This window comes from Lycium barbarum, chromosome 12 (genome assembly GCF_019175385.1).
Source record: "Lycium barbarum isolate Lr01 chromosome 12, ASM1917538v2, whole genome shotgun sequence".
NCBI classification, from domain to species: Eukaryota; Viridiplantae; Streptophyta; class Magnoliopsida; order Solanales; family Solanaceae; genus Lycium; species Lycium barbarum.
The window spans coordinates 73,714,353-73,730,923 of record NC_083348.1 but is presented as its reverse complement, the minus strand read 5'-3'; the positions used below and the strand labels follow the sequence as shown (position 1 = coordinate 73,730,923).

General features: G+C 33.3%; 1 protein-coding gene across 3 annotated transcripts; it reads left to right on the top strand.

Annotated features, from left to right (window-relative positions):
• Positions 1-4,067: 4,067 nt before the first annotated feature.
• LOC132621595 (kinesin-like protein KIN-14E) lies at positions 4,068-14,010 on the top strand. 3 transcript variants are annotated; one of them, XM_060335921.1, is made up of 24 exons: positions 4,068-4,224; positions 4,825-5,068; positions 5,217-5,289; positions 5,447-5,578; positions 5,661-5,899; positions 6,013-6,340; positions 7,657-7,756; positions 7,833-8,014; positions 8,126-8,241; positions 8,427-8,529; positions 9,079-9,231; positions 9,316-9,462; positions 9,571-9,771; positions 10,096-10,260; positions 10,334-10,438; positions 10,540-10,680; positions 10,770-10,964; positions 11,267-11,393; positions 11,516-11,718; positions 11,817-11,999; positions 12,317-12,412; positions 12,559-12,756; positions 13,068-13,339; positions 13,545-14,010. In XM_060335921.1, the coding sequence occupies exons 2-24, from the start codon at positions 4,923-4,925 to the stop codon at positions 13,735-13,737; spliced, it is 3,798 nt and encodes a 1,265-aa protein (XP_060191904.1). In that variant the 5' UTR covers positions 4,068-4,224; positions 4,825-4,922; the 3' UTR covers positions 13,738-14,010. The 3 variants fall into 3 exon arrangements, with proteins under 3 accessions (XP_060191904.1, XP_060191905.1, XP_060191906.1); XM_060335922.1 differs by having other exon boundaries at positions 4,071-4,304; XM_060335923.1 differs by lacking the exon at positions 4,068-4,224 and adding an exon at positions 4,492-4,738.
• Positions 14,011-16,571: the final 2,561 nt, after the last annotated feature.

Here is a 16,571-nt window from a genome sequence, read left to right as displayed (position 1 = left end):
AAAGGCTATTTCGTGAAATGTGGTACGAAATGCAAAACAAAATAAAAAGAAAAACAGTTTCTTTCTTTAATTTCAAGAATTGCAAAAAAAAAAAAAAAAAAAGGTCTATTTCGTGAATCATCCAACGAAATGCCAAAAAAAAAAAAAAAATTCTTTCATTTATATTTCACGTATTTCAAAAAAAAAAAAACTAAAAAAACCTATTTCGTGATTTGTGTCACGAAATGCAAAAATAAAATAAAATAAAAATTACAAATTACTTTCTTATTTATTCAGGAGATAAAAAATTTTTAAAAAAAAGATGGCATTTCGTGAATTGTGGTGCGAAATGCAAAAAAAAAACAAAATAAAAAAAAACAGTTTGTTTCTTTAATTTCAAGAATTGAAAAAAAAGGGCTATTTCGTGAATCATCCAACGAAATGCCAAAAAAAAAAAAAAAATGTTTCTTTCATTTATATTTCACGTATTTCAAAAAAAAAAAAAAAAACTATTCGTGATTTGTGTCACGAAATGCAAAAAAAAATAAAATAAAAAATTACAAATTACTTTCTTTTTTATTCAGGAGATAAAAAAAAAAAAAAGATGGCATTTCGTGAATTGTGGTGCGAAATGCAAAAAAAAACAGTTTGTTTCTTTAATTTCAAGAATTGAAAAAAAAAAAGGGCTATTTCGTGAATCATCCAACGAAATGCCAAAAAAAAAAAAAGTTTCTTTCATTTATTTCACCACGAATTGCAAAAAAGTAAAAAAAAAATCACCTATTTCGTGGATTGAAGCACGAACTGCCCATTTTGGTATATAAAAAAAAAAAGTATACCATTTTTGTCCAATGTATGCAAAAAATACCCATTTTGGCTCCGAGCTCTGCTATTATATGGTAAAAAGAAAAGCACTGCAACATTCTCTTCTTATGTAATAGAGTTAATTTGTAGTTTTCAATACTCTTGATTCCCATTCTTTTTTTACTCATTTTAATGACAGGTTTTCAATTAAAGAACTAGGAGTGATTTTCAACGCAATGAGGCCAGGTTATGTCACTTGAGAGTCAAAATGAAGGTACCTATTGGGATAAATACAGGTATTTGATAGCGATTGCTATAATTATGGTAATTTTTTGTGGCGATCTCATTGTATTTGTTATTTGTGTGAAGTTCTCCAATACTTCTTCTGGTTTCATACATTAGTCGTCTTGACAAACTGAATATGCCTCAAAATATTTAATGACTTTAATAGAACAATAAGTCACTAGTAATTTCTTCTTCATATCTATACTTTAATGGGTGAAAATTATTTACACCCCTCAACTTTGCTTTAAAATTAGATTCCCCTCAACTATAAATAATAGACATTCTCCCCCTCTCCCTCCCCCTCAACTATAAATATATGTCCGTATAGATAGTGGAGTGTTAGTAATTGAGTAACACATTTAAGAAGAGATAAAAGGAACATTTTAAGGAAATATCTTTAATATTAAAGCAATTAGATATCTCTCTCTTTTTAAACAATTCGCAAAATTCTTAAAAGACAGAAAATATAGAGGGTGCTTTTTAGCATTTTTTTCGAGTGTCACTTGATATTTTTAAGTGTTTCAATCCAACTTTCCTTTGAGCTCATCAATATCGTTTTCATCAATTTTTTTCGTATTCCCTGTTCTTTTTTCTTCGCCTGTTGTAGCTTGGGATCTCAATATAAACATCAAAGCTCAATCATCCCTTCCTCTAACACTGAAGGAGTCAAACAGATTTATGAGTTTGTAGGCAATTATAGGTAACATGGGAACACAACTATAGGACACTAGAATATATATTATGTGGTAGGGGGCATAGATAGTCCTAGTAACGAACTTGCAAATAATACAAAGTACATGCTACCCATAAACCTCCGCCCAGGTCCCAACTAAAGCTGCAAAGTCTCAATCCAATATGTACCCTGCCAATAGGATAAGCTAGTATATGCTTCAAACCTTATAACCGAGGGCAAGAATCTTTCTTTGATTTAACATTTCTTTTGACCCCATACTGTCTTCTTTTACTAAAAAACTTACCATCGAAATTTCTTTTGATTCTTTAAGTCACATCCGATCGTTCTTGTACCAGATAATTATACCGATTTTATGTTATTTTCTTCTAATCACGCCGAATTACTTTATTTTTCTCATCTTCTATTTAATCTTTTCTTGAGAATTAACCCAATATTCCATTTTTTATTTTTATTTTCTCCCGATTTACTTTTTCTTCCTCTAGGTTAGGAGACATGTAAACCAAAGAAAAGGAAGAAGAAGAACTTTTTGTGAATATCAAAAGGATATATAATGACTTCTCTACCTATAGAAGAAAATAAAATACTTGTAAGACTGATAACAAAATAGGTGGTTGACCTCTATTTATAAAAATATCTATTCAATTATGTTGTTTTTTAGGATATGATAAGAGATGATTTACTTGAGGACTCGAATTCAAGATTTAATCACTATAAAGTTCACAATTTCTTATTCAATAGCTTTGTTTTCCTTTAAATTTTCACTTGCAGCTAAGTTTCCCCTCTATTTTCATTTGATAAGCATGTATTTAATTTGTTCATCACGGGGAATTGAGCTACTGAATTGAAGAGAAGATGAAGGGATTGTGATATTATGATAGTACATAGTAGTAACGTAAAAGCTATTCTACACTTGAGATAAGTTTCTACGCAAATGTGATGGTATATCAAACGATTAATTTAATAAGACCCTTGAATACCCTAAATTGGATTAATTTACTTTTTTCCCAAACAAACACCAACTTGTAGATGACCTTCAACAGATCTAGGAGTTTAAAACAGGATCCACATTTATTGAAGATAGATTGATGCAGCCATGGTTTTGCGTTTATTTGTTTTTTATTTTAAAAAAACACTGTTAAATAGAAAAAAAAAACCATTAATATTCGAATTTCTCTTACTATTTTTATGTTAAATAAAAGACAACAAGATATGTTAACGTTAGTCAAAGAAGGTTTACCTAGTTATTAATGCTGGAACAAGTGGCATATTTTTATATTACTAGTAAAATACAGACTAAAGAGTAATGCACGTAATGTATATTGTAAACTTGTAATCAAATTTTAGACCAGCTTGAAAAAATAAAAAATTTCACCATATCTAAAACTGATTTCTTTTTTCCTAACTACTATTACACGTATTTTTATCTAAAAGTGTTTCATTTCTAGTTTTAATTTTTCACAACTTCAATTTACCTTTAGAACTGGTTGATTGGTTAACAGACTAATCATGTAGAGAAAATAATATAATGCTTATTAGTGTAGTGAATGATATCATTGAAATAAAGTTATTCTGCTAATAAAATTATTTTTACTCCACATAATATTTCAGTTTTAGGAATACGGAGCTAATAAAGTCAAACAATTAATATAGTATTAAAATATTGATCATTATTTTTTGTGTACTAGTATTACTTATGCAAAATTCTATGTGAAATTAATTTCATTAATGCGGCAAACCAAACGACAGGAATGCTTATCGACCATGAAACTTACATACAAACGGCTTTCTTTAGGCAAAAGGGGCCAGTCGAGTAGTAGCAAACTATTTTCTTTTTCTTTTCCCCACAGTTAGTAAGGGGCCTCTTTCCCTTAGACTAACTTATCGTTATTTCACTTCAATAAATTACACTATAATCATAACACTTAATATTAACGGTAAGATAAGAAAAATTTAATTAATTTTAGCTTAATTTTTTAAACAGAACAGTCATTCGGGATATATATTTTTAGTAATGTGAAAAAATAATACAGGACAAAAGCAGTATCAAAATTGAAAACTATGAGAAAGAAATTATAACATGAAATTCACTGAGCTACTAGATACCTACTTAACAAAAATTACTAATCTCAGACCAAATACAAAAAACAGAAAATTCTGATATTTTATACTAGTAGTACTACTTCATATCCAAGTTATTGGAAGACCATTTCATTTTTCTTTTGTCATTTCCCCCTGCCCCGAAAAAAAAAAAAAAAAAAAAAAAAGAGGTTTGAATTGAAATTATTTAAAAAACTCTCGTGACCCTCACACCATCTTCTTTCTCCCTCCTTCACTCCACCACCATTGCATTTCTCTCTCTCTATACTATTTTTTTCTCTCAGTAGCTCATCTTTCTTCTAAGTAAAGCTCCATTTCACCATAAAAATCCAAAATCTTCTTATTTATTTCATCATTTCTTCTTGGTATGTCTCATAAATATCCCTTCACTTACTATTTCTAATTTTAAGAGCTTCTTTAAGTGTGAACTACATTTGTTGCTTAGGTACACGAAACCCCAAAAAAGAAGTTTTTTTTTTTTTTTTTTTTTTGCATTTTTTTCTGAGTTACAGCTGTTATTATGTTGTTTTGTTAACTGGGGTTTTGTGTTTTTTTGGATCTACTTCACTGTTTATGAGTTCTTGTTTTTCCCCCCAATGTGTATTATTATTCCAAAGGTTGAAACTTTCTTGTATTTTCTATAGTTTTGTGCTTGTGATTTTATGGATCTTGGTGTAGATTGTCGGTTCTTGTTTTGTAGAAAAAAATTGCTGGTTATTTAGTGGATGCTAAGGAGCTTGCTACTTATCTAATTTTTTCAGTTTTCTTTGAGCTTTATAGCATATGGTGCAATGTTGATCATATTTTTGTGATTCTGTTGATTTTTGTTTGGGAATGTGTTGACTATTTGTTAAAATTGGCATCTTTTTTAATGTGTGGGTATGTTTTTTTTTTTGTATCTGATTCAATTTATGCTTTGGGACTTGTTTGATTTATAGTAATGATGGTGTTACTAAATTGGTCAGGTAACTGCTGAAGTTATTGAAGATTACCATTTAATTGAGGAGTTGGATGGTCTTTGTGAGAGTTGTATAGAGTTAAAGATTACTTATAATTTTGGAGCATGACTTCTGATATGCCACCAGTTAGTATGAGGTCAAGCAGGTCTTCTTTTGGCTCGAGTAACGGATATGAAACACCTTCTCATTATTCTTTTCCAACCTCAAATGGGGATGATTATGATAGTGATGGTTCCAATTTCGCTCCACCGTAAGTCCACCCCTTCATTTTTATCATTAGATTTACTTCTTTGGTCTTGTTTTACACTGATATGAAAATGGGACTTGTTGTTTGATGATGTATCTCCTAACTTACAAGTTACATTTACCAACTGTGTTTTGCCTTATGTAATGTGCAGCACTCCAAATACCCTCTCATCAGTTCTGTCATCCGAACTTGCTGGTGCAATACCATATATTGATAGATTCCAGGTGAGACATGACTTTTCGGAAAAGAAAGTAATTTCAGTCTGTATGCACACAACAAAGATTGTTGTGACTTTTTTGCCCCTTTAATTCTGTTAAGAATGACATGTCGGACCTCAATTATGCTTTTCGGAGAGGTAATTTAGATTATTTGTGATTGCAGGTTGAGGGGTTTTTGAAGGCTATGCAAAAGCAGATTCACTCTGCTAGCAAACGTGGGTTCTTTCTAAAAAAATCCGTTGGGCCCCAAGTTCGAGAGAAGTTTACATTTGAGGATATGTTGTGTTTTCAAAGGGTAAGATTAAGCGCTTTAGCTGTTTACACTTTTTAAAATGTATCTCTTGACACTTGCACACCTAAAACAATTATCCTGACAGGAACCCATTCCAACATCAGTTTTGAAAATAAATGGTGATCTCATTAGCAGGGCAGTTAAGTTATTTCAGTCCATTCTGAAGTATATGGGTATTGATTCCTCTGATAGAGTGGCTCCAATCAGCTTAGATGAGCGAATCGAGCTTGTCGGCAAGCTATTTAAGCAGGCCTTGAAGCGGTCTGAGCTTCGAGATGAAATGTTCGCACAAATTTCAAAACAAACAAGGAATAATCCGGAGAGGTACTTTGACCATCAAGTTTATTGATTGAGAAATGGGAAGCTGATATTTTCCTCTTCCTGTTGATTCTTTTGTTTTTTTACTATATAATGTTATGCTTGCTTCGTACATACAGGCATTCTTTGATTAAAGCATGGGAACTAATGTACTTGTGCGCATCTTGCATGCCTCCGAGCAAGGAAATTGGTGGATACTTGTCAGAATATATTCATACTGTAGCACATGGAACTAATACTGATTCCGAGATTCAAGTTTTTGCTATAAATACTCTAAATGCGTTGAAACGTTCTATTAAGGCTGGACCGAGGCACACGATACCAGGTCGTGAGGAGATTGAAGCTCTCCTAACTGGTAAAAAGCTTACTACGATAGTGTTTTTCTTGGATGAAACCTTCGAAGAAATTACATATGACATGGCCACAACTGTAGCTGATGCTATTGAGGTAATGCTGAATTTTCATACAGTTGTTTACATACAAACAACTTCTTCTGTTTTTTGATAAATTTGATGTTAATGTTTGAGTTATGCAACAAGAAATATACATGGGATTTATAATTTAGTAGAGCTTAACAAGAGTTAGGAGATCCTTGTTTTTTTTTCTTCACTTTTTTATCCAAGAGCTAACATCCTTGTCTGACTCAGCATGAACTTTACATGACAACAACAACAACAACATACCCAGTGAAATCCCACAAAGTGGGGTCTGGGGAGGGTGGAATGTATGCAGACCTTACCTCTACCATGGTAGAGAGGCCAGCATGAACTTTACATGAGAGATGGAAAATCTCTATTTATATGGGGAAACATGTAGGGCTGACTAATTACTCTTTGGTATTCAAGTAAAGTTTAATGAGAAATATTGCACGGAAAAAAGTGGGATAAATGTAACTTCTTGGTTATTTAAAATGTGACATATCTTTCCTTTGTTCATGAAAGCGAACATTGCTCTTTAGATACTATAAGAGGGAGGTGACAGTGTGACTGGAGGGAGTAAAGATAGTTCTGCATCTCCAAATGTACTCTTGAACGAAACATCTGAGCTCTTCCTACTTAAATAATTTTCGTAAAAACAGATATCCTTGAATAAACCTAATTAATAGATGATATATAGTCTAAAAATGTAATAGCAAAGCCTTCATTTACAATAGCTTAAACAGTTTGGACTTACAAAAACCGAATACTATAAGGCAATATTGGAGTAGCCTAGGCCATTATAAATGTTTGGACCTGCACAACCCATGTGGGACACGTTCTCTAACACCAAAACTTGCATTGCCAGTTTTGCTATCTCGTCCTTTCGTCTTTGTATCTATCCCTTATATGGTTTCTTTATCAATCTTTGCTTCCTTCCAACATACATCTAATGTATGTTCTGAATCTGTTATTTACTTGGCTTAATATTTAGGTAGTAACTGACTTCTGCTCAGTCAAATGGACAGCTTCTTATAGTCTGTTCTCGAACCTTAACTTTTCTGCTATCTGTCTGTTACTTCTTTTTCTTTGTTAGACTCATTTTCTCAAGACTCAGGAATTTTAAAATTTTGACTTACGTATAGATTTCTTAGTCTCTCTAATTCTAATTTCAGAAGAGGTTTTAAGATCATTTCACATGGAATCACTTTTTTAATTTGACAATCTTGATTTAAGAAGTCCTCTTTAAGCATTCTTAGTTTCTTAGGGAAACAGATATATTTAACATTGGATATGATGATGATGTTTTCCCTTTATAATTTTTGTGTGATACACTTTCTCTTTCAGGAGGTTGCAGGGATAATCAAATTGTCTGCTCATGCTAGCTTCAGTTTGTTCGAGTGCCGTAAGGTTGTTACTGGTTCTAAATCTCCAGACCTTGGAAATGGTACTAATTCCTTTTCTCATTATAAATTCTTTTAAGGTCAAATATTCTGCATTCTAAATGTGTATATTTTCTGCAGAGGAGTACATTGGTTTGGATGAAAATAAGTATATTGGAGATCTACTGGCGGACTTTAAGGCATCGAAAGATAGAAGTAAAGGGGAGATTTTGCATTGTAAATTGGTTTTCAAGAAAAAGTTGTTTCGGGAGTTAGATGAAGCTGTTACAGAGCCAATGTTCGTGCAATTATCATATGTCCAAGTATGTTAGTTTGCTTAGAGTTAATTCAGCTATGCTAAATGGTTAAGTTCATTGGTATACCTTCAAATCAAAGTTGATTATATTTTGTAAAAATATTTGTTGTATTCACAGTTACAACATGATTACATAATGGGAAATTATCCTGTTGGCAAGGATGATGCTGCACAGATGTCTGCTTTGCAGATCCTGGTTGACATTGGATATGTGGATGGCCCTGAATCTTGCACGTCAGTATTTTTTGTTTTTGTTTTAACTTTTGTTCCTTTCAAATTGTGCCTCATACTTTTCTTCCAAATTTGACTTGTCTCCGTTTCTTACTCCTATTTACCAGTACTTTTCCCTTCAAAGCCTGAACATGTTGTAGTGTTTATACCTTTCCTATATGCTAACTTTGTTTAGTTGTTTATTCTAGTGACTGGACATCACTGCTGGAGCGATTTCTACCCAGACAAATTGCAATGACACGGGCAAAGAAGGAATGGGAATTGGATATCCTTTCTCGTTACGAATTGATGGTAAGAGCTTTATTCTGGGTCTTCTTGGTCGATGAATAATGTTCTAAGCAATTGGATAGAAGTTCTTTTGTTGACTTTATCTTAATGATGTATTTTTATGCTTAACTACATTTTTTTCTCATTCTTAATAAAATGTATTCTCTCATCAATACAACAACAACAACTACTCCTTAGTCCCAAACAAGTTGGGGTCGGCTGTATGAATCCCTTCGAATCCATTAAGCTCGTGTCATCACCACACAAGTGTTCTCCAATCATTATTTAGCTTATTTATGTTTCCTGCATTTCTCAAAGCCATTTTTGTGAGCAGGGAAAAAGAACCCCTAGCACTTCTCGACTGTTGTCCCTGAGTTACTTTTCAACCGCTCATTTTCTTCTATTTGTTTCTTTTTCTTTTCATTGTGGTTAGTTTTCCCTTATTTTTTTGAAATTCTACTAACCAGCTTTCCCATGGTTTATGTTTAAATTACTTGGATTATTGTTTTGCCATGAATTGCCTGTGCTTGTGAACTGCTACCAACATAAGGTTCATTCTTTTAATCTCTCTAGGAAAACCTGACAAAAGATGATGCCAAACAACAATTTTTGCGGATCCTGAGGACGCTTCCTTATGGAAATTCAGTTTTCTTTGCTGTTCGAAAGATTGATGATCCAATTGGACTTTTGCCTGGTAAAATCATATTGGGCATTAATAAGCGTGGGGTAAGATATAATGTCTACTGTTGCTTAACTAGTTTTGAAGTGAGATGTGTATTTACTTTACTCATGATTTCTTCTTCTCCACAGGTTCATTTTTTCCGTCCGGTTCCAAAGGAATATTTGCATTCAGCTGAGCTCAGGGACATAATGCAATTTGGTAGCAGCAACACTGCTGTGTTCTTTAAGATGAGGGTTGCTGGTGTCTTGCATATATTTCAGTTTGAAACGAAGCAGGTTCAAAGTGTTTCTATTACTGATGAACATGCTTATGTTATGTGTTCTTAAATTGTCATTGGATCTGACTCACTATTTTGCATAGCTTGACATCTCCATTCTATGCAGGGAGAAGAAATTTGTGTTGCTCTCCAAACACATATTAATGATGTGATGTTACGCCGCTACTCTAAAGCCCGCTCTTCGGCTAATGGTTCTGTTAATGGAGATGTTCCAAATAATCTCAAAACTGCAAACACTGATATTAATGAAAGACGCATTCAGGATTTGTCTAGAGCCCTTGAAGAATCACAGAAGAAAGTCAATGATGTGAGTGCTATTTGTTGTTGTAGAAGAAACATTTATGCTGTAAGCAAAGTTAGATTTCAAATGTTTAATGTAGAAGGTATATGCTGCTGGTAATATGAAAACAGGGACTGTTCTCTTTTGTTAACATAAGTTGACTTGCCATATTAGAATAGATTCCCCATCTCCTTCTATCAGTTGTCTCCCTGGTGAAATTTACATGACACCTGTCTACTTGCTCTACCCATTATGCATGCATCTATCTTTTCAATTACAATAGACAAATACGACGAGATGTTTGTAGGCACACATTTGCTTCGAGCTCATGGTCTTTGTATTGATAAGCAGTTGCTGGAAGATTTACATGAAAGGCAAAAACAAGAAACAGAGATGCAAGAAGAATTGGAAAACTTAAAAGATAATTTGAGTTCCGAGAAGCAAAATTTAGCAGCGGCTGCTTATGATTGTGATAAATTCAGATCTTTATGCGATGAAAAAGATGCAGAGCTTCAGGTATTTGTTAACCATGCTTAATTTGATTTAATGAGGCGACAATAATCTCATTGTATTAATCCATTCTTTACAGGCTGCCCTAACGGAGAAGCGAAACTTGGAAATGCGGATTTCGAAGTTAAGTTCGCAAGGTTTGGAGAAAAATATCACGAAAGAGTTGGTTGAAGCAAATAACCAGGTAGAGCTATAAATTTGTCTTTGGCCTTACGTCGCTGTCCAAATTAGTCAGTGAGTTTAATAAACCTACAAAACACAAACATATGTGGCTTTCACTTGCAGGTCTTACAGAAGATCCAACAAGAGTTGAAAGCTCGTACTATGGAGTTGCGTACTGCAGAAGAAACGAAAAGGAGGCTTTTGAGTGAAAAAGCATCACTTGAGGAAAAAATTGTAGGGTTAGAAAAGAAGAAATCCAGTGAGGTATGTTGCCTTAATGTCTCTGTGTTTAGCATGCCTTCTATATTTATATTGATATTTTTATTTGACTGCACTGATTTGTTGGAGTACAGGTGGAAAACATTCAGAAAGATTTTGAAAAAGAATGCAAGGGGCTGAGGCTCCAAGTTTCTGAACTTCAAAGGAAACTGGAAGAGGCCAAACATGACTTGATTGGTGCACAGTCAGGTCTTGAAGCTAAAGAGAAGGAGCTAGAAACGTTGCAGAATAATTTGAAGGAGCTTGAGGAGCTGAGAGAAATGAAAGAGGTGAATATCTTGTACTAATACTTACAAAAACTATGCTTCAATCCCAAGCTAGTTGCTATCGGCTATGTGATCATCCATCTCCATTGGTTCTGTATTGTAAGGATTCACCATTCAGTAACTAGTTTTACACTGGCAGTACACTTACAAGACCCTCTTCCTTTAGATGTGCTTGGAACCAGCAACATTAGCAAGCTCACATAGGCGGAGTTTATACTAGATATTTGTGTCATAATAGATACACCATTTCTTATGGTATATCAACCATCATATTTTCATTTTTAATTTGACAATTATTTACTCAGGATATTGATCGAAAAAATGCACAAACTGCTGCCATCTTAAAAATGCAAGGGGCTCAATTGGCAGAAATGGAAGTACTTTACCGAGAGGAACAAGTTCTGAGGAAAAAGTACTTCAACATAATAGAAGGTAAAATTTACCGGCCTTTCGTTATTTTGCGCCAGCGCCACTGACTTTTTTTTGTTTTTAGTTTTATTTGCCATTTCTATTTCTATTTGAAATGTAATGTATGGACTTTACTCATGTCTCAGATATGAAAGGCAAGATCAGAGTCTACTGTAGATTAAGACCACTTTGTGAAAAGGAAATTATAGCGAAGGAAAGAAATGCCATCAGAAGTATTGATGAGTTTACTGTTGAACATTTATGGAAAGATGATAAAGCAAAACAGCACATGTATGATAGGGTCTTTGATGGAAATGCCACCCAAGATGATGTGTTTGAAGATACGAAGGCAAGGGAAAAAGTCAATTGCTCTCTTTTAGACTCTGCTAGTATCTAATCTATGCATATTACCTAGCAGCTTCTAAGTTTGACACGTGGTTGGTGCAGTATTTGGTGCAATCAGCTGTTGATGGATTTAACGTTTGCATATTTGCATATGGCCAAACTGGATCAGGCAAGACATTTACAATCTATGGAGCTGACAGTAATCCAGGACTGACACCAAGAGCTATGTCTGAACTATTTAGAATTATGAAACGAGACAGTAATAAGTTTTCTTTCTCTTTAAAGGTAAACACTTCTGATTCTTTAAAAGATTCTAGTAGGTTTTTATTCCGGCTTTAATTAATTTACTTAGTACATTAATTATGCTTCAAATTACCTTACCTTATAAAAAAGGTACATTAATTGTGCTTCAACTTTCTAAATTCCCTCTTCGTCAATGAAACATCTAATAACAGAAATTGTTAAGACTATGAGTATTTGAATGTTTTCACCGTCTTTGTTTTCTTTTCATATGAGTTCTCTCCTTATTGGTGCTTATACCTGAATAGATGGACATCGTGAAGGCTCATTGTAAACTCATGATTGTTTGTGCACTTGTTCAGGTGTACATGGTAGAGTTGTATCAGGATACATTGGTGGATCTTTTATTGCCAAAGCATGCAAAGCGCTTGAAGTTGGATATAAAAAAAGATTCAAAGGTGATTGTTATTTAGAGCTTCTCAAATTATCAATACTTCTTAAGTCAATAATTCTTTTATAGTTCTCTTTTTGCCCTAGCTTGAATAAGCTTATGTTTATCTTTTTATTTTGGCTGTAACAATTAGCAAAATTTTGGCACAAACAGGGCATGGTTTCTGTGGAGAATATAACGGTGGTGTCTATTTCATCGTACGAGGAACTTAAGATAATAATCCAAAGAGGATCTGAACAGCGTCATACGACTGGAACCTTGATGAATGAGCAGAGTTCAAGATCTCATCTTATTGTTTCAGTTATTATTGAGAGTACCAATCTTCAAACTCAGGCAATTGCCAGAGGGAAGGTAGGTGCATCACAACCTTTTGTTTTCTTACGACAATTTGAACTTGTGCTACCTTATATGATGCACATCCTAGGGATTTCAAAGTGCTTTTTCTTAGCTTGAATAGGAAACTTTTTCGCATCCTGATAGTTTATTTCTTAGCATCTTTAGGTAGATCTTAGAGCAAGTATATCTTAATATTGTTACTTACCTAGACCCTTGTGACTTTGCCAATCATTGTAATATGTTCACGAATTTAACCAATATAGAAACACCAAAAGTTTTGCTTTGTAGCCTTAGCTTCTGCTTTATTCTTTTCTATGTGTCTGCAGCTGAGTTTTGTGGATCTTGCTGGCTCAGAAAGAGTTAAAAAGTCTGGCTCAGCTGGCAATCAATTGAAAGAAGCTCAAAGCATTAACAAGTCACTGTCAGCACTTGGTGATGTTATAAGTGCATTATCTTCAGGAAGTCAACACATTCCTTATCGAAATCACAAGCTAACCATGTTGATGAGCGACTCGCTAGGTGGAAATGCTAAAACCCTCATGTTTGTAAACATCTCTCCAGCAGAATCGAACTTGGATGAGACTCACAATTCCTTGACGTATGTTCTTATTTGTGCATCTATGTTCTTTATTATTTATACATGTCGTATTGTTTTATTTCTTGATCGTGTTATTCACATTTAAATGAGTGAATAGGTTTCCTCCTTAAATTTGAGTGCTCTCTTTTAAGCCTTATTTGATCATATGATGGTGCCGACTTGTAGTTAACTTATGTACTATAAATTTGGTTTCCGTGCTTCACAGGTATGCATCAAGAGTCCGTTCTATTGTAAATGATCCCAGCAAAAATGTTTCATCCAAGGAAGTTGCTCGTCTAAAGAAGCTAGTGGCATATTGGAAGGAACAAGCTGGTAGAAAAGGGGATGACGAGGAATTGGAGGAAATCCAAGATGAACGACCAACTAAAGACAAGACTGATGGTCGTTATTCGATGTAAAATAATCTAGAATTGAATGCGAGGAACGAAAATCAAGTTGTGAATCTTGTTTAGCAGCCTCAAAAGTTTGAGGAGGAATAGTGAAGAACTGCTTGTTCAGCTGGTTCGTAATGGTACTAAGTGGTTGAGATTTTCCTTCCCAGAATTTTGTTGTCTGGATTGGGAGGCTTAAAGAATTTAGCTTAGGGAGTCCTCAATCCTCATGTTGTATAGAGCTATATGTGTATATTATACTTAACAATCAATCAATGGTTACTTTATTCTTTCTCCCAATTTTTGTTGATAATTAGGCAAAGCAACCCTACTTACCAACTGTGTGTTAATCTGAAACAATTTTCTTTCTTTCTGATTTTACTTTTAAATATTTGGATCTGAATGAAGTTTTTTTTTTTTCTGAATGAAGTCTTCTTACACGAAACTTACTGATCTCAATATATTACTAGAGTCTATATTCTGATGATTGATTTTGGTCAGATTTGATTTGCTATATGTACTCCGACCCAAAAGAATTGATTTTTATATCAGCATTTTCTTTTTGGAACCATAAAAGAAATTTCCATTTATCAGCTTTCTTTCCTCTACAAAGCTGATAAAAAATTCCCCTAAAAGGGGTTAGCTGAATAAGAAATCACTTCGATTGAGGGCTTTTGCCCTGGGGCAATTCGTAGTATACCCTTAATTTGGGGTGGTCTTTAATTTTTGTTCATTAAAATGAAAGTTTTTAACTTTTGCCCGTCACCTAAAACTTAGGGTTCGAGTTTGAATCCCTGTTCAGGCGAAGATTTTATAAAAATTCGCTAGGCAGAGGTTGCCTACAAACTCTACCCCATCGGGCTGAGGTTTCCTACAAACTCTGTCCCATCGGACAGAGTTTCCCTGCCAATTATGCCTTAAGTAGAGTTTTGCAGGCAAACTATGTCTTAGAAAACTCTACCTTGAGCAAAATCCTGTCTTGCGAATTCAAACATTTGCCTTAAGATTTTTTTTTTTTTACTGAGTTGGAATTCGAACCTAGAACCTCGGATATTAGATGAAGGATAAAAATTAAAGACCACTAATTTGAGGGGTTAAAATTAAAGATAACCCCAGAAGAATGCCAATCCGCGCAAAAAAATGTTTGGCCTATAGGGCACTTTCCTATTTCATTTTTTGATTCTTGTCTCACCAAAAAAGATGTACCTTTTTTGTTTTCCGACAAGGAGCCTGTAGTCATCGAGAGTGACGATAAGGGCAACTATAACAATTACTCACTCCGTTTTATAATAAGTGATGCTTTTAGATTGAGCACACTCTTTAAAAAACTCACTCTTTTCTAATAAGTAAGAAGTGTTTTTATTAACTTATTCTTAATCAAATATTTTGAAATAAAAGTAGTTCTTTAGTAATTTCTTGGTTACGTAAAACTCCTTAAAAAGCAATGTCTTCATGATTTGTGAAACACTAGTTATTTTAAGACAAAATAAATAGTTGCCACCACTTATTACGTAACGGATGGAGTAATATGATATGGTAACTTGGAAAATAGATTAATAATTTGATATAACTGATTAAATTAATTACAATATTGATGTATATAACTTTAGGGCTTGTTTGGAAAGCCACCCGGTAATTGGAATTGGTGTAATTACTAGGGTAGTAATTACACAACCTAGTAATTACACAGTATTATAATTACAACGACCTATTTGTTTGTCATAACGTAATTACAGTGTAATTACAAGTGTATTGTTTGGTTGCACAAGTGTAATTACACAGTTAGTTTAATTTAAAAATAAAATTTAATTATAAAAAATTTAAAATTAATATTTAAAAAATATTTTCCTTTGTAAGGGATATTAAATTAGTTATTTAATAACACATTGTTTCTTGAAAATATATTAATTAATAATCATATATTTGTAACTAATATTGTAAAAAATAATTGATATATATTTTTCAAATTAATAATATTTAATTTTAATTAATTATAAAACTTAAAAGAAGTCTTTTTTTTTGTGAGAATGTTATGGATTGAAAGTTAGAAAAAAAAATATTTATAAATATAATGCCATAACATTATTCAAATGTTTGACGCAAAAAATCCATCAAATGTAAGTGAAAAATAAACAACATGCAATGTGAAAGTAAATAACTTAAAATTGAAAATATAACCTAAAAGAAAAAGTTTAACATAACACTCTTATGTCAAATTCCAACATTACATAAGTAAGTTCCAATGTAACTTAAGTAAATAATTCAAAAGAAAGGGAAAATATAAGTTTATAACCTCAGAGGTGGGCCCACATGGAAGGTGGGAGTGCACGTGCACTCCCACCATTCGAAAAAAATTATATATATGTGTGTGTGTATATATCTTGAGAAATTAGTATATATTTAATTATGCACTCTAACAAACGAAAGTGTCTTTGAGGCATGTTGGTTGCAACTGCAGCTTCCCTTACATGTCACCTCGGATCGAACCCGAATGTCACTTTTAATTATTTGTTTGAGCCTATTTTTAGGAAAACAATAAGCTTTAAATGAGCTCGCCCAGATTCGAACCTGCACTGTCACCATATGTTGCACAACCTTAGCCACTGAGCTATCTCTTTCACTGTGTTAAATTTTATTTATTACACATATTTGACCTATATACTTGTAGTTTCGCCACTATTACTCTATTAGTGACCGGTCCGACACGGTATTATCCCCCAGTCGTCATTAAAAAATTTGTTAGCGTTTATGCTAAGATAATGGTGCCCCTGCCGTCTTAAAATTCTGAATCCGCCGCTGTATAACCTCATTCACAATGAAATTCTACTTTAATAACGTCACTCATTATATATATGCCAAGT

Coding starts and splice junctions, on each gene's coding strand:
- LOC132621595 (XM_060335921.1), top strand. CDS start 4,923: ATGACTTCTGATATGCCACCAGTTAGTATGAGGTCAAGCAGGTCTTCT. Junction 5,290..5,446: donor CATATATTGATAGATTCCAG/GTGAGACATGAC, acceptor TTGTGATTGCAG/GTTGAGGGGTTTTTGAAGGC. Junction 8,015..8,125: donor TGCAATTATCATATGTCCAA/GTATGTTAGTTT, acceptor TTGTATTCACAG/TTACAACATGATTACATAAT.